The following is a 17,477-nucleotide window of genomic DNA, read 5'->3' on the forward strand; positions in this document are numbered from 1 at the left end:
CCCAAGGTTCTGGGTCTTTTTCAAATAGGTTTATAGGTTTAAGATTTTATTTCATGGGTTCAGGTGACTTATAAAATGCAACCCTCACATACCTTAGTTGTAACCCTTTTTCTCTAGGGCCATCTTACAAAGTGTTCTTTGTCGGATGATGTGTCACTCTTGTTCCCAGTTGTAGAGAGAGATTGGTAACAATGAAAAATCTCAGTTTTGTAACCAGGGCTCTTTCTGACTTTGGGGGCTCTGAGTAAGGAGGACACTAAACCAGTCACCTGGCTTCCTCAGGCACCGTGAGACCTCAGGGAATGGGGCTCCGAGATGGAGGCCTGGTGGGAAGAGCCTCTGTGGGCAATTCCGTTCCCCCTGGGGAGGACAGGGGCACAAAGGCAACTCCCTGCCTGACCTGCTTTGTAATTGCGCTTCCAGCTGCTGGTTTTCCAGAGGTTTTGTGGTCTAGTCACAGTAAAGTGCTATGAGAAGCCCTCTGGGGCGGTGGGAATCAGGAGACTGGGACTCTGGCCCTACTAGTTCTGTTAACTGAGAAGATGTGTACTCCAGGCACATAGTAGGACTTCTAATTCCCTTGAACTGTTTGTTAAATGAGAGAGCTGGCGAGGATGATCTGAGGGGTAGAGGGGGAGGGCTGGAGTGCTCCAGAAAGACCAGATTCCTCTGCTCAGTGAAGGATGAGGAAGGCCAAGGGCCCTCCAGCTTCGGGGTGGGCTCAAGGCACAGAGCTAGGGAGGCTCTCGGGCTGCCTCCTTGCTCAGCCTGCTGAGTGTTGCAAGGTCCAGGCGGCTGACTGGCCCTGAAGGCAAGAGGCCACTCAGCCGCCCGCTGTGAGACCTGGCCCTGCGTGCTCCTGGCCTTGAGTCGATGCCTGCAGAGTGCTGCAGCCTGCCTGTCTGTGTGAGCGCCCTAAATGCTATGCGTGTGAAGACCCTCTAATGCCGAGGGCCACCCTGCCCTGAAGTGAGCATGCAGGCAGCACCCCTGTACTCCTCGCTTTATGATGGCCTGTAGGGGTGCTCATCCCACCCTGGTCCTCCACATGGCCTGGCGCATGCAGTGAATGCCAGAGGCTGCTTGTGTGCCTTCTGCCTCCAGCTCGGACTGCCCTTTGGAGCAGGAGTCAAATTAACTCTGGCTCTTCTGTCTAAACACCCACCAGTCCAAAGGAGAAGCCAGAGCCCCAGAACAGCGGAAGACAGAGCCCTCCCAGCTGAAGACCAAGCGCCTGAGAGAGTACACCCTCAAATGCCACTCCAGCATGCCTCCCAACAACACCTACGTCAACTTTGAGCGTTTTGCTCATGTGATGGAGGATGTGGCTTGGGTCGACCAGGGATGCCATGCCCTGGCAGGGGCCCATGACACCATCCAGGACGATGTGGAAGCTTTGGTTTCCATCTTCAATGAGAAGGAAGCTTGGTACCGAGAGGAGAGCGAGAGTGCCCGGCATGACCTGTCCCAGCTCAGGTACGAGTTCCGCAAAGTGGAGTCCTTGAAGAGGCTCCTGCGAAAAGACATCCAGACCACAGGCTCCAGCCTCGGAAGCATGGCCAGGAAATTGGACCGTCTGCAGGTGCAGTTTGAAGCTCTGAGGCAGGAGCTCTCAGCAGACCTACAGTGGCTCCAGGAGCTGGTGGGCAGCTGCCAGCTGGAGAGTGGGAGCACAGATGGCCTGGGCTCTGTGTTCTGCCGGGACGCCGGTGAGCCCCTAGCGGAGCTGCGCAGCAGACCAGGCAGCAACAAAGTCTTGGCCGGCTTGGAGCTCTGAGGACCAGAATCTCATCAGCAATGCCTCCTGGATGGCTTGCAGAAGCATGTTCCAACGGCCCTGCTGGGCATCAGCTAGAGTTATCCTGCAGGGATGTATGTCTGTAGCATAGACTTTCACCCCCTTCCAAGAACCCAGAATCAGAGAGGTACTAGCGAGTTATTCATTCTGCACCTCCTCTCACCAACCTGGTTTTCTGGGATGGGGGATTGGCAAGGCAGCCAAGCTGTTAAAACAATTGAGAATAAACAGCCTTCAATGTATCTTTCTCTAGAGGGAGGACAGCTGGCTCTGGGGAAATGCTTGATAACTGATGTGTGATCATGGATTTGTGCACATTTCACTTCCCACCTATATGCCTTGGGGGTGGCAGATCTTGGGTAATATTGAGCTAAACGGGGGTAATAGTAAGTCAGCTTGATGCTTTCCTGCTTCAGAAGGAGGAATTTTAAATGCACAGAGAAAATATTACTTCTCATTTGCACTGACATCACTTATCCAGCACTTACATCTTTGATCCTTACGTCTTTGATCCCTAAAATAACTTTGCAAGACAGGAAAGTCGGTGGCATTATGATTGCTGTTACTATTATTTTCATTTATCTGATGAGGAAATTAACTCAAAGAGGGAAAATGATTTTCTCAGGGTCATTCATAGCTGGTTGATACAGATGAAACAGAAACTCGGGATGCCTGACTCTAAGATGAGGTATATGGGAAGAAATTGCGAGACTTTGATGTAAATATCCATCTTAATATTAAAGTTCAGACCCCAGCGGTAAAATAAGCAACTTCACGTATTCTGCCAGGTATGGGTGGAATGCTTCCTACCTTCAGATGATGGAGGAGTATGTCCTAGAGGGCGCAGTCATGGCTCCTGTCCAGCCTGAGCCTGTCTGAAGCCCAGCCCACAGGGTGAGAAGGGCAGCATCTCACCCTTCTCCAGCTGCTCCCTCTAGCTAAGGGCCTCAACCTTGTGTTGGGAATGGATACCAAACAGGACTCAGCAAGAAGGTTCCTTTTCTTACGTACTTAGGGCTTTGGGCCACGAAAGGTCAGAGAAACTCCATGAGAGTTTTTGAAGAGGGTGGACATTAAGACTGGAAAGCACAAGGTTCAGTGGTCCCCTCTTGATCCCAAGCTTTGAGCATACCCCCTGAGGACTGTGTGGTCTTATCACCCTTTTCCCAGAGGAGCACCCGTCATCTGGCTCATAGAGACAGAGCATGAGTGTGGGCCCAGAACTGTGCTAGAAGCTTGGGGGTTGGGGAAAAGATGTATCATTCCCAAATGTCTTAACAGACTCACAACCTACCCTTGTCAGAGAAGCAGGGTAAATGCTATTCCCAGTTTGGAGATGAGGAAACAGAGAGGATGTGATTTGCCCAAGGGCATAATTGTGGCAAAAGTGGAGGTATCCTGAGATGTCTGTTGCCTTCCTGCTTCCCCTAACTGCCCCAGGCTTCAGGAGTTTTCTCTCTGCTTCCAAGGCAGGTGATATGCAGATTCAACCATTCACCCATTCTCAAATAGTTTCTGAGCACCTAGCAACTGCCAGGTACTTGGTTTGGCCCTGGAGATACAAAGCTAAGAGAAAACAGGCATGTTTCCTGCCTTAACAAAGTCTGCACTCCAGTGAAGGATTCCAACATTAATCAAGAACATTCTAGAAACGTAGAACTAAAGCTGAGACATATGCTGGGAATGAGAAGTATGAATTACTGTAAGAGCCTGCAATGAGGGTTTGATCTAATCAGGGAAGGCATCCACGAGGTGGTGATGCTGAGCTGAGATCAGCTAAGCACACCAGGGAGAAAGAATTGTTCCCTACAGAGCCCTCACGCCATGGCTCTGTGGTGGGAGGGGGCATGGGAGGCTGAAATGACATAGATAGAAAGAAAGCTGGAGGGGAGAGAATAAGAGGATTGTGTACATGTGACTGGAGAGGATGCAGGACCAGCAAGGCTTTGCCATATCAAAGACCTCTGCCTTTATCCCAAGAGTCACGGGGAGCCATGACGGATGCCAGGCTAGTCAGTGGCCCGATGTGCTGGGGGAAACGCCTAGTGAGCAGCACAGATGGGAAGTGGCTTAGGACGAGCCATGAGATTTTAATCTCACGAAAGCATTTCCTCAAAAGTCTACCTCCTTTTCTGTTAGCATGCTGGATCATTTCAAATATATATAATATTGTAACAAACTTTTTTCATCAAATAGAAGAAACCGTATTTTCATCAAATATAAGACACATCATTATTTTATGTACCAAAAATAAGAAAGATAAAAAGCCCAAGATGGGAAGTCCAATAGGAGACACCCCCCCACACACACCCAAAGGGGAACACCTGTACTAAGAGGGTAATGACAAGGCCACCGTGAGAAAGGAAAAGCAAGAGAATGTGAGTCCCAACCTTTTCCCTTGGGGCGGGATGACAAACCCTCCCCTAAGAATAGGCGCTCCGGGTGGTGGTCCTCATGCTTTGCGAATTTGCACAATCGGTGTGATCCAAAAGGACCTCAAGCAGAGACTCTAGGTCAGACAGCCTGAGGCTGGTGGCCCCAATGGCTGGCGGAAGTTGACTGAACACCTGCGTTCACTTCAGACCGACAGTTATAATAAGATGCCATTGACTGGGAGACAAGTCCTGATTTCAGAGATCCAAAAATGTGCGTCTTGGAATCAACAGAAGATGGCAAAGCTGTTCCTATGCCTTCCCTGGGAGAATTGGGACAAATGACCCATCTGCCATCTCTCCAAGGATGCCCTGTCCCAGGATGTGATGTATTCATTTGGCATAAGACACTGTTCCTATTAAAGGGTCCTTTGGCCATGTCAACACACCTTGACCTCACACAGCCAGGTTTCCTAAGGAAAGGAAGCCCTGACTGAGCAACTCGGGGGCAACTTTCTTGTGGACGTCGAAATAAAATGCAATTGAAGAGAAAGACGTTGATGATGATTTGAATTAGGGAGACTGGGAAGAGGGAGGGATGCGTTTCTTTTAGAATTGTGGCAGCAGCCACAGGCTCTCCAGGCAGGGAGGTCCTCAGAGGTGAGCCACCAGACACCCTTGCAGCACTTTTCAGGGCAGGACTTGTCTGAAGTTCACCCAGCTAGTCAGAACCATAGGAGGTTTTCCTCACAGGCGTGGAATTGTCCTCTTTATGTTCAAGTCCAGTCATTGATAACGATTTGTCACTTAGACACTTTATAAACAGATCCTTTTCTGGACTAAGAACTTCCAAAGACAAATAGCAGTGAACTGAGAAATGCCCCCCAAGTGTTTCAGGGAAACCAGAGAAGACTGTAACCTTCCCCGTCACCTGGCCAGTCCAACATGCATCACCCTTTGGCTTCAGAACCCAAGGAGACCCAGCTGAACTTCTCCCCACACGCCCACAGCTGGAATTTTAGCAACGGGGTCAAGGGCAGGGTGGGGCTCATGGTCCCTAGGCACTGGTACTTAGACGGAGAAAGGCCTGGGGCACTGCTCTGTGGGCAGACCCAGCTGCCGTCAGATTTTTCATTCACTAGGCTGTTAATGAAAGATCGGCCGCTGTGCTCTGTGCAAATGCCATTCCGGACTCTTGGGGCGGGGAGGGTGAGTATGTGACATCTTCCTGAATAATGGTGCCCAGGGAAGCTGGAATTGGCTCCTGGGAAAGGCGGCAGCCTATCCCTGCTCTGAAGGGCATGCACATGGCACACAAAGGGGGGGTACCACTGATTCTGCGATGCAGGCGGCTGGCCTTGAAGGGGTGTGAGGAGTAACAATGACAGGAGAAGCCAGAGTCTCCTCCATGCACCCGCTCCCAGCACTGCCCACGCTCCCCGACAGGTGGTTATGGACATGGAGGCTTCCCACCCCGCTCCGTCACATGGTGCAGGCGGCCCCTTGGCGGTGGCTTTGTGCCCCGATGCCACCCCGCTGCAAATGTCTATGGAACTGAATGGCCTTTTCTCCTTTGTCTGTGGAACTCTTGGCCTGTGGAGAAGGCTCTGCCCTGGAGCCGAGACCCAGCAGTGGGCATATCTGAGGAGCAGAAGGGGCCAGTTCAGTGGAACAAGCACTGATTGTGCTCGGCTCTGGAGGGAGGTGACAGATACGGACGAGACAACTCCTGAGTAAAAGACTCCATTTCTGGGATAAACGGGGACCTAACCCACTGAGAGACACGAGAGGCCGTGGTGATAAAATAGAGGTACCCAATATTCCAGAAAACAGGAGAGAGATGAATTCTGATCGAGAAAAGTTGAGAGGGGAGGCCAAGGGCAGAAACATTCTCAGCACCCTCCTCTCCCCCACCCCAAACTGTAGCCTTGGAGAGCGGCCGAGTAGAATTCGGAGGGCTAGGGATAAACCCAGATTGGGGCCAGGACCCTGGACTGGGAAGTGGAAATTAAAGAGAAGATTACAGAGATTAAAAAGCGAGTTTTTGTTTTTAACTTTTTGTTATGGGAATTTTTCAAAACCTGCAAAAAGTATTGAGAATGGTGTAGTGAATTCTATGTACCTATTACCCAGCTTCAACAGTGAGCAAGTTGTGGCCAGTTCTGTCTCATTCATCTCCACCGTTACTTTTTCTGGAGTATTTCAAAAGCAAATTCAGATTTATTTAACTCACAAATTCTTCAGCTGGAATCTCTGATAAAGACTTTTCCTATTAATATTACTACTGTGTCATCATCACACCTGACAAAATCAGGATGAATTCCTTAATATCATCTGGATACACATCCCGTACTCGTGTCCCCACTTTTCTCAAGGATGGTCTGTCATCGTTGGTTTGTGCAGATCAGGATCCAAACAGCGTCCACACGTGGCATTTGGTTGTTATGCTCTCCAGTCGCCTGTCTTCTGTGAAGTACAGAAGCGGGGGGCTTTGGAAGCTTTTCCTGGGGACGGAAAACGGCTCAGAAGGCCCTGGAGAGTGGATGGATTAAAAGTGAGAGTTTCCATGCTGCGACCTAACTGGGAAAAGTGAGACCGGATCAGGCAAAGAAAGGGGCATTCTTGCCTCTTCCCATTGCCTTTGTTTGATGTGGGGACAACCTGCAGGGACACATGGTTTCTGCAGCTCTCCCCACCCGTTTATAAGGAGGCAGACTCAGGCACCTGTGAGCTTCACACGCTCCTTTCGGGAGGTGAGTCTAGGTAGAGTCTAGGCTTCAGCCAGGAAACCAGCCAGCAAAAGGCAGAGGTGGAGGGGCTGCCTATAGAGAGATCGGGGGAGAGGGGGCTAGAGTAACAGACCTGGACAGGGGAGGGCAGTGGGCACCCAGGTGTCCCTGGTTTTCAGTGGAGGATGGGGCTGGAGAAATGGCACAGATGGAGGTTTGAAAACTTGCCATCTGTTTGCAGTTTCTAGAGGAGGCCTGGTATTTAAAGAAAATCTTCCGGAGTGCCTCTTCTGAAGAGCCAGGGTTCTTTTTTATGCCTGGAGGATGGCTGCTGCTTCATCCCCCTGCTCTGTGGATGAGGACGCTGACCTAGGTCACCCCACTGGGCTTTTTCAAAGGCATTTGCGCCTGCAAAACAGAACGTGACTTCGGCCACAGCATTCTGTCTTCTTGCCTCCCTGACATTTTTCTGAGACACACAAATGCTCCTAGGAGCCTGGTCAAATTGCCCAGACTCTCTGGTATTCCCAAGGACTACAGGCCGGAGAAAGGTGGGCACTGTTTGTTTGCAGAGAGATGGGGGTGGGGTCAGGCAGAACATAGCTCCATCTCGCTCATACTCTCAATTTGTCAAAAGCGTTAGTGCCACGTTCCTTCTGGGAACAGATTTCACTGCAGAATTTACATCTCTGATTTTCAAGGCTTAGATGAGAGTGTCAGCATTTGGTGAGCTCTCTTAGCAACCAGGGAGGCTGTTGGTTAGGAAAGGCCAGGCTGATAGATTTATAGCCCCGGTGGCCTCGTCAGAGTTCATGCTGTTTTGTGTAGCATATAGACAGGGCCCTAGAAGGAATTGCATCACCTCCCATGAATGGCCTCTGCAAGTGATCCCACCTGATATTTTAGTTGGGCCTCTCTGCTGTCACTGGCACTGCTAGACCAGTTGGAAGATGGGATTCTCATAAGCAGGACTCCCCTAGCCTGCATGTTAACCTTCCAGCCATGGGGCTTAGGCATCTCTCTCCTGGCAGTGGTGCCAATCAGTAAGTGGATAGACTCTTCCCGCCTCATCAAACTCTCCAAATGGAGTACAAGTGTCCCCTGCAAGGGTTAGGGCCAAAGGTGAATTGCAGGCATTAGTGAAGTTAGAGGTAGAAATGTTCTGTGGATTGGGGCTGGGGGGAGGCAGGAAATCACGTTGGAAAGGAGACACTAGTTGCTGGGAGGTGCAGGAGAGGGGAACTAACAAAAAAAACACAAATAAATGCAGAATAAAATGACAGTGACACATGCTGGGAAAAAGTAGGGCACAGGCACAGTGAGTTCTGTGGAGCAGCTGGGTGCTATTTTATATAAGACTAGAGGCCCAGTGCACAAAATTCATGCACTGGGTGGGGGTGGTCTCTCAGCCTGGCCTGCACCCTCTCGCAGTCCAGGACTCCTTGCTCCTTACCACCCACCTGCTTGCTGCTCCTTACCACTTGGCTCGCTGCTCCTTAGCGCTGCCTCGGAGGCGGGAGAGGCTTCCGCCACCACCGCTGCGCTCGCCAGCTGTGAGCCCAGCTTCTGGCTGAGCTGTGCTCCCCCTGTGGGAGTGCACTGACCACCAGGGGGAAGCTCCTGCATTGAGCGTCTGCCCCTGGTGGTCAGTGCACATCATAGTGACCGGTCATTCTGGTCGTTCTGCTGTAACAGTTGCTTAGGTTTTTATTAGATAGATTATCAAGGAAGGCCTCTCTGAGGAGGTGACATTTAAGCAATGACCAGAACAAAGTGACAAAGTGAATATGAAGGAGCAAGGGCAAAACCCTGAGACCGCGGGTTCCTGGACTAGCAAGCAGACCTGTGTGATGGGAGCCACAACGATAGGAAAGAGATAGGGAGGAAATCAGGTTGGAGAAGGACCCAGGTGGTTCAGGCCTTGGGGGTCTTGGTGAATGTGTCGAGTTCCATTAAGAGTGTCAGGAAGCTGCTGGAAGGCTTTGATACCAGGAATGGGCAGGCTCTGCTCTCTTCTGCATCTCCCTTCCAGGTGAGATCTCAACCCAGGGCCGGGCTTGCAGGTGTGGCAGAGGAGGTGAAGGCAATTAAGGAAGCAGTGGGAGAGCTGGCCCAATGCTCCCCTCAGTGCCCTATGCTCTTCTCTTCCCTCTCCATCTTTCTTTCTCCTCTCCCTCCCTTCTTTGCTCCTGCGCCCTTTGATCTAAACCACTATGTTCCAGTTTGGGAGAGTTACTTGCCCTGGCTTTCTCTCACGTGTCAAGGTTGTGTACACTCTCCTCTCTGATCCCCCACAGAACTCTGCTGACTCTCAGACAGAGCTGTGGGGAGTCATGGTGTTATGACACCTTGTCATGGTGTCATGGCTGCTGACCCAGGTGCCTGGTCTCTCATTGACAGGAGTGAGCAGGTCCTAAGTCCGAGGTTTTATTCCAGTTAGTCTCTTCAACAGCTCAGGGAAACAATTTCCACATACAACTATTAAGCACCCATTATTGAATGCTCTGAGTGGGAAGGAGGTGGGGCCAGGAACATTGACAAACACACGAAGAAATTTCTGTGCCCTCAGGTTGTTTTCCACTAGTGGCACTGAAATGGATGGTGTATGTAATAAGGGAGCTCATGTGTTTTGGTCATGTTGGGGAGAGTGACGTTGTTTCTTGGAAGTTGTCTTAAAGGAGGTCACATTTGAATCGGGCTTTGAAATACACAGAGGCCTTCCAGGACGATGGGGGTTGGGTGGACGTGGAAAGGGCCTCCTGCCGGAAGATGTTAAGTCCAGGGCAGTGAGGGCCAGCAGTGTGCACCGGCTTCCGCTGGATGGAAAATAAACAAGTGTGGTTAGAAGTAAGACCAGCACTCAGGAGCCAATGAGCTGCCTCGCCCCACATTCACTGAGGTGCCAAATGAGGCGTTGCTGTGTAGAGGCGGTCAGAGCAGAGAGAAAAGTAGAGCTGGACTTTAGGGACCATCCTTTGAGAATCGGTGAAAGCTATTGACTCTCTTCAGAAGAAATGTATATCTGTACATAAATTCTAAACTATTTAATTGAGATATAATTCACATTTTATAAACTTATCTTTTAAAAGTATACAATTCAGTGGTTTTTAGTATATTCACAGGTTGTGCAGCAATCATCATTATATAATTCCAGAACCCTTTATTAATACCCTTTAGTAATCATTCCCCATTCTTCCCTCTCTCCACCCCCTGGCAACTAATCTATCTTCTGTCTCCATGGGTTTGCCTATTCTGCACATATGATACAAATAGAATCATACAATATGTAGCTTTCTGCTTCTGCCTTCTTTCAATTATAATGTTTTCAAGGTTCATTCATGTGCAGCATGGATCACTACTTCATTCCTTTTCATGAATAATATTCCATTGTGTGGATAGACAATATTTTGTCTGTCCATCATCAGTTAATGTACATTTCAGCTGTTTCCACTTTTTGACTATTGTGAATGATACTGCTGTGAATATTCATCTACAAGTTTACATACTAAAATATATAAACCATTTCAGAAGGTTCATAGAACCCCAAAACCCATCTCTTGGTGTCAGAAAACTGTGTTTTATTTGCAAAAGGGGAAGAATTAAGAGGGAATTGACTCATCAAATTCTATACATTAAATATGTTTAAATTTTTTGATAAAAAAAGCTATTTTTATTTTTTATTTTTCTAGGCTATTTTTAAAATAAAATAAAATTTAAAAAGAAGGAATGGAGAAGGCAGGAAGGCTATCAATAATTTATTTTTATTTATTGAGCATCTCTAGGTTAAGCACTTTACATACCCACATTCATTTAATCCTAAGTAACCCTGATATACAGTGTTACTTATTATCCCCATGTTACAGATGAGAAAACTGAGGCTCAGAAAAGTCATCCAGACTTCATGGCAACTACACATTCCGTTTCCTCTTGACCTCCATCAAAGCCCCTATTTCCTTCCATTATTTTTGAATGGAGTACAATGTCCTGTTTGCCAACAAGGCATCCGTTTCGCTAAAGCCCATCAGGCTCAGTGCACAGTGGGCATCCTATGCAATAACCCTTTCCCAAAGTGATTTGTGATCGAAAGCCCTGCCTCCCTCGCTTCATCTTGCGTGAGCTCAGCCTCTGCCCTGGCCGGCATGTGCATCTGGCTGTGGTAATAATAGCTCAGGGGCACCAGGGCATCTCTTGCACAGCTGAGACGTCTGTAAACGTTGTCCTCAGTGTGATATCCCTCCGCATGCGCTGCCCGGCAGGGGTGCCAGGGTCAGGCTACGGATGGCGTGTGGTTGGGGGTTCTGTGGAGAGGGTGGCCGCTGCCCAGAGCTCAGTGTCAGCTGCCATGCTCTGCTTTGTCTCCCAGCCAGTGGACAACCAGCAAGCCCTGGTGCGCAGGGAGTCCGTGGTCAACCTGGAGAACTTCAAGAAGCAGTATGTCCGCAGACGGTGGAAGGTGTGTGAGGGCTTAGGGGTGGGGGGAGGCTGCGGGTGCAGGGGACCCAGGTGGGTTCCTGGTTCCCTCCAGGGTCTCTGTGCACACTCTCACCTGGCACTTCCTCTTCTCTCCCTCCCTCAGCTCTCTTTCAGCATTGTCTCCTTGTGTAACCACCTCACCCGCTCCCTGATGAAGAAAGTGCACCTGAGGCCAGATGAGAGCCCGGTAAATAAATGCAGTGCCTTCTTCTGGGGTGGAGTTCGGGGGTGGCCTGGAGCCCGGGGATGGAGGGGGGCAGTTGGGTCTTAACTGTTTCCAGCCAGTTCTGCTGGTCTGCTTTCCTCTGCACTGTGATTAGCGGAGGTCTCGTGTTCAGAGGGACCACCTAGATCAGTGATGGCGAACCTATGACACGCGTGTCAGAGGTGACACGCGAACTCATTTTTTTGGTTGATTTTTCTCTGTTAAATGACATTTAAATATATAAAATAAATATCAAAAATATAAGTCTTTGTTTTACTATGGTTGCAAATATCAAAAAATTTCTGTGTGTGACACGGCACCAGAGTTAAGTTAGGGTTTTTCAAAATGCTGATGCCCCGAGCTCAAAAGGTTCGCCATCACTGAGCTAGAAGGTGCCAGGAGAAGCATAGCCCTGGGCTCTCAGTCCTCTGCTGGTGGGCCTTCAAAGGCACGCTGCTGCCGCTCCACTGCCCAGCCTTTCCCCGAGGACAGGTAGCCTGCCGGGGACCGGAGGGCTCCGGATACTGAGACTACCACTGGCAATCCAAAATGTATTCCTGGCAATCCAGAGATCTGCTGTAGAATGGGAGCTTTATATTCATGTTTCAATTGTCCTTATTTCTGGTTAGCGTTAGATGAACATCAATAATAATAATTAGATATCTTATATTTGATTAGCTTGTTACCGTTTTGTGTACATTTAAATTGAGGGACTTATAATACACTGATCAAGAGTGTGGCCTCTGGAGCCAGACTACCAGGATTCACATCTGCCACATAATAGCTGTGTGACTTTGAGGAAATTACTTAACCTGTCTGTGCCAATGTTATCAATTGTAAAATGGGGTTAACAGTAGTTCCCACCCCGTAGAGCAGTCATAGGGATTAAATGATGACATATTCTTAGAACCTGACACTCTAAGTGCTCAATACAGGTTAGCGGTTATTGTTGTCTAAAATACTCCTCTAGACTTTACAATGCACTGCCAGTGCTTCTGAATGCAGTGTTAGTATTTCAGCTGTTAGAAGTTCCCCAGACAGATGCTCCTCACTGCTCTCTGAGTGTGGTGAGGGCCCGAGGACTGTCTGGGGTGGCACAGGTCAGGACAGAAGGTGACTCCTGCTCAGGACAGGGCTGGAAGGCAGCTGCCTGAGACAGATGGGCCGTCAGCCTTGAGCAGCCTTAGGACATAGCACTCGGGCTGAATCCCAGGACCCGGCACAGCCCCTGTGTTCCTCCCTCCCCCCACACATCCTGGGTTCCTCTTTCTTCAGCCTCAGCTCTCCTTGATTCTTGCTCTTACTCAGGACTTGAGTATTTATGGCTCCAGAGACCTGAAACAACTATGTGGCTTTGGCCAAGCTATGTCCCTTCCCTGGTCGCTTTCCTCATCTGCTATAAAAGGAATTGGACTCCCTCCCTCTGAAAATCCCTATTAATGACAGGCAGATTTTCCCCAGCTTACTTTTTTATTGTTTGGCTCTGACGCACACTAAAAAGTTGCTATTCAGCGGAGCTTGAGTTATTTTTATTGTTATAGCCGGGCTTGGTCCAGGATGTGTTTGGCTAAAGTTGATCTTGACCTTGGATTTCCAAGTGGCTACGGCCAGGGGAAGGGGAGAAGGCCCTGGGAGGGGATATAGTGGACAGCAGGCATGCCTTCCAACTGCGTTGCCCTGATATAATGCAGGCCGCGGGGAGAGAGGACCAGAAAGTATTGAAGGGACTATCAATTTCTATCCTAAGACTTGTCCTTGATTAAACATTTTAAAAAGTCCTCTTTTTACTCGAATGCTCAGCACCATTATCACAATGGCTCATCCTGCAAGTGGAAAAGGATTGGGTCCTAGACATCCATTACAAAGTTTTCCCAAAGGGCCTTTCCTTAAAAAAAAAAATTAAAAAAAATAGGTCCTTTTGCTTGGGAAGCATTAAAATTGAACATCTTACAGCAGATTTTTTTTTTTTTATAACTTGCTTAAGTCTTTTTGAATTAGTGCTTCTTTTGGTAATTTTAATAATTCAATAGATCAGTGTGGCCTGAATGGAAAAGGCACTGTGACCTCCAGGGCCTCAGCTTTGGTTTAGCCATGGAATGTACTTGACTCTTTTCCTCTCTCATAAAAATGGAGCACAAAAGCTATTTCCCTGGGAAAACCGCATGGCAGGGCTCGCTCAAGATGCAGCCTAAGCCAGTGGAGGAACAGGGGGGATAGAGTGGTCACTGTCAGGGGTTAAGGACGTCCTGGTGACTCCCTTCTTCCCTCTTCTCTCTAGTCTGCGCTCAGGAGACCTATCAGCCCACAGACCATGTATCCAAGTGGTCTTGGTCATGTGGCAGCCACCGGATATAATTTTCATGATTTCTGTAATTTGGGTTCTCCTGGCACCTGTTCCCCACTAGACACTAGGGTGCCTGTTTTCCTTCCTCCTGGCGTTTGCTCTGGCCTCACTCGGGTCCTTCCCCACCCTCTCCGCCCCCTGCCCAGTCTCTGGACAGAAAACAACCTTCCTCTCAACATCCACCTCTCTGGCTTGCAACCCTCTGGCCCAGGTGTATGGGGCGTGGTTGCGGGCACAACCCTATTCCTGACATCTCATGACCCTCTTGCCCGGGTCTCTTTTTTTCTTCCAGAGGAATTGTGAGAGTGACACAGAGGAGGACATCGCCAAGAGGAAAGCCCTCCACCCCCGGAGGAGGAGCAGTACCTCCTAACTGATGCGGCTCTCAGCGGCCCCCAGGAGGCCCAGGCCCAGCGGGGCCCCCTTCTGTGCAGACTCTTGGTCCCGTTTGTCACCAGCACCCAGGCATTCTGCATTTCTGAACTTGTTGCAAGAGAGATGGGCCTGCAGGCTTCAGAGGAGTTTGCAGGGGATCCAGGAGACCCTGGGAGCTGTGGCTTTTCCTACGGAGGAGGTGCCAGCATTCCCAAAGCTCTTATTCTCCATAAAACGGGCTCTCACCCATCTGTCAACCTCAGAACGTGGAGTGCAAGTGTGGACTTAAGAAAACAATGTAAATGACATGGCCATCAATGGTGAAGGTCAGATTCAGGCAGTTTTCCTCACAGGATGAGGGAGTCCAGAACCAGCCTGGTCAAAAATTACACCAGGAGGACAGAGGCCTCCCCCATGGGGACAAGCCAGATGAGTGAAGTGAATCTTCGGGCGTGAGGGACCAATCCTGTGAACTCCTGGAACCCACATGGAGTCAGCACGACCAATCTATCAGACCTTCTAGAGCAGCCCATTGCCAGCCCACTGTATTGTAATTTTTTTTTCATTTTTATTAAACTTCTGGTTTATCTGATGCTTGACTTCTCCATCTGATTTTCTTTAGCTCAGGTGCCTGTGACTCTGGGGGAGCACCCAGGGTTAGGGTGCGCTGAGTGGACAGGGCCTCAGAAGGTCATACTGAACCACTCCCTCTGGACTACAAGGCACCTACCTTCTATATCCTTCCCTAAATCAGATATGGCATGTAATAACACCTGTACTGTCTCTACTACCACGATCATCCCTGATGGTGTGGGCTGAGTTGTGTCTCCCGACCCCTGCACCACAGAATATGACAATGGTTGGTCATAGGGTCTTCAAAGAAGTAAGCAGGTTAAAATGAGAACAGGGGGCCCTAATTCCAATATGACTGGTGTCTTTATAAGAGGAGGAGATTAGGACACAGAAGAGCGACCATGTGAAGACACAGGGAAAAGACAGCCATCTGCAAGCCAAGGAGAGAGGCCTCAGAAGAAACCAATCCTGCCAATACCTCCATCTGAGACTCCGGGCCTCCAGAACCGTGAGGAATACATTTCCGTGGTTTCAGCCACCGGTCTGTGGTATTTATTAAAACAGACCCAGAAAACAAACGCACCTGCCAACTATGGCCAAGATAGGGGCGGGGGACTTTTTAAAGATGTGGATGGTGCCCAGCCAGCGTGGCTCAGTGGTTGAGCATTGAAATATGAACCAGGAGGTCACAGTTCGGTTCCTGGTCAGGGCACATGGCCAGGTTGAGGGCTGGGTCCCCAGTGGAGGCATGTAGGAGGCAGCCAATCAACGATTCTCTATCATTGACATTTCTATCTCTCTCTCCCTCTCCTTTTCTCTCTGAAATCAATAAAAATGTATTTTACACCTTTTATTTATTTATTTTTTTAAAATATATTTTATTGATTTTTTACAGAGAGAAAGGGAGCGAGATAGAGAGTCAGAAATATCGATGAGAGAGAAACACCAATCAGCTGCCTGCTGCACATCTCCCACTGGGGATGTGCCCAAAACCAAGGTACATGCCCTTGACCGGAATCGAACCTGGGACCTTTCAGTCCGCAGGCCGACGCTCCATCCACTGAGCCAAACCGGTTTCGGCTAATAAAAATGTATTTTAAATAAATAAATAAAGATGTGGATGGAGAAGGATAAAGAAGAACCCACAGGGAGAACGGAGAGGGAAGAGAGGTGGATAACCTGGATAGACCCTGGAGTGAGTATGGTAAGGGAACCTGAATGGACATAGATGTCTGGGCTATGCTTTCCAGAAACCCAAGAGAAGACCCTTGGAAACCAGAAATCAAAAAGGTTAGGGTGAGGCCCTGAAACTGAGAAAGTACCTGTGAAGAGGTAGAAAGAAAGGGAAAGTTTTGGAAGGTGAGTGGGGAAAAGTGAGCCAGGAAGGAGAGAGGGGAAAACATTGAAAAGGGCCTAAGGCAGCCTTTCCCTTTGTCCGTAGCAAGTTTTAAGCCCCTCGTGTGAGAGAGTGGATCCAGCTGCCTTCATCCAAGTGGATGGATTCTGAGCTAAAGAGCCCCACAGGAACAGAAGGGCCGGCCAGCTCTGGAAAAGCTTCTCGGTAGAAATGAGTGGGCCTGCGGGCTGTGGCAGAAAGCTGTGAGTTCGCCATGTAGTTCTCAGGCAGAGCCAGCCCTGGGCCTCCTGCAGCCCCTTAGCTGAGGCTGAGAACTGCGTTCAGGGCCCCTGGGCCAGTGAGGGGCTCTTGGCTGTGGCTGGTCACATTGACCAGAAAGGAATGCTCTGGCATGGGAGCTTATGGGTGCTCTTAGGAAGTCAAGGGTGGTAGTGGGTAGGCACTGTCCTCCTGCTAGGAAGGCGAGAGTGAATGGCTTTGGCAAACCCAGTCTGAGTTTTCAATCATGACCATGGGGTTAGCCTTTTAGATCTCGACCCAACATTTTACTGAGGAGGACGCTGAAGCCCAGAGAGAGGAAGCGACTAGGTCTATGACACACAGCAAATTTCTGAAAACGTCTGATGAAAGCCCGTACTTCCTGACTCCTGATTCTATGCTCCTTGCTTCAGCGTGATAAACTGTGGAAATGGATGGAGCATTCACTTTGCCTCATTTTAAACAAGTTCTCATCTATCCCTTACTGTTCCCTGCCTCATCCATCATTCCTGGGAAAGAGAGAAATGGCCACACTTGCTGTTGTCCATCTTCTCACAGTAAAGGACACTGCCCTCGGGTAGGGGCATCTCAGCAGACAACATCCATGGGCCGTGAGTCCGTCAGTGAACCAATATGTGCCTGGCACTGTTCTAGATGTGGAGTGAGGACAACGAACAGGACAGACATGGGCCTTGCCCTAAAGGGGTCCACGTTCTGTAAGTCCTGGGCACCCGGACTCCGTCCTGCCCACAGACTGCTCCTCCTCACCTTCCTCTCATCCAGGTTATTTAAAGCCCTATTGACCAAGTCCCCTCAGCCCAGCTCTCTGGTGTTTGACGGCATCTGCTGGGTTTCTCAGAATCTCTTGGGAAGCATAGGGCCAAGCAGTGGGCAGAGGGGGGCCTTTGAGGATGCACATCTCCAAGGATGCCTTTGAAGCCCAGCAGCCAGAGCCAGGTGCCCACTCCCATATAGAGGCCAGTCCTTGTGGCC

The 17,477-nt window shown here is 49.5% G+C and overlaps 1 protein-coding gene across 4 annotated transcripts in view; it reads left to right on the forward strand.

Annotated features, from left to right (window-relative positions):
- DAPK2 (death associated protein kinase 2) overlaps positions 1-14,888 on the forward strand; it is a 111,589-nt gene extending 96,701 nt beyond the window's left edge. For 2 of the 4 annotated variants that reach the window (XM_059698994.1, XM_059698983.1), the window contains 3 exons: positions 11,263-11,352; positions 11,476-11,559; positions 14,214-14,888. In XM_059698994.1, coding sequence (XP_059554977.1) covers positions 11,263-11,352; positions 11,476-11,524 — 139 coding nt within the window. In that variant the 3' untranslated portion in view covers positions 11,525-11,559; positions 14,214-14,888. Of the gene's footprint in view, positions 1-1,168; positions 4,724-11,262; positions 11,353-11,475; positions 11,560-14,213 lie in introns of those variants that run through there. The other 2 variants (XM_059698977.1, XM_059698969.1) reach the window with 1 other exon arrangement.
- The last annotated feature ends 2,589 nt before the right edge of the window (positions 14,889-17,477 follow it).

The sequence above is a fragment of the Myotis daubentonii genome, chromosome 1, assembly GCF_963259705.1.
Source record: "Myotis daubentonii chromosome 1, mMyoDau2.1, whole genome shotgun sequence".
Classification (NCBI taxonomy): domain Eukaryota; kingdom Metazoa; phylum Chordata; class Mammalia; order Chiroptera; family Vespertilionidae; genus Myotis; species Myotis daubentonii.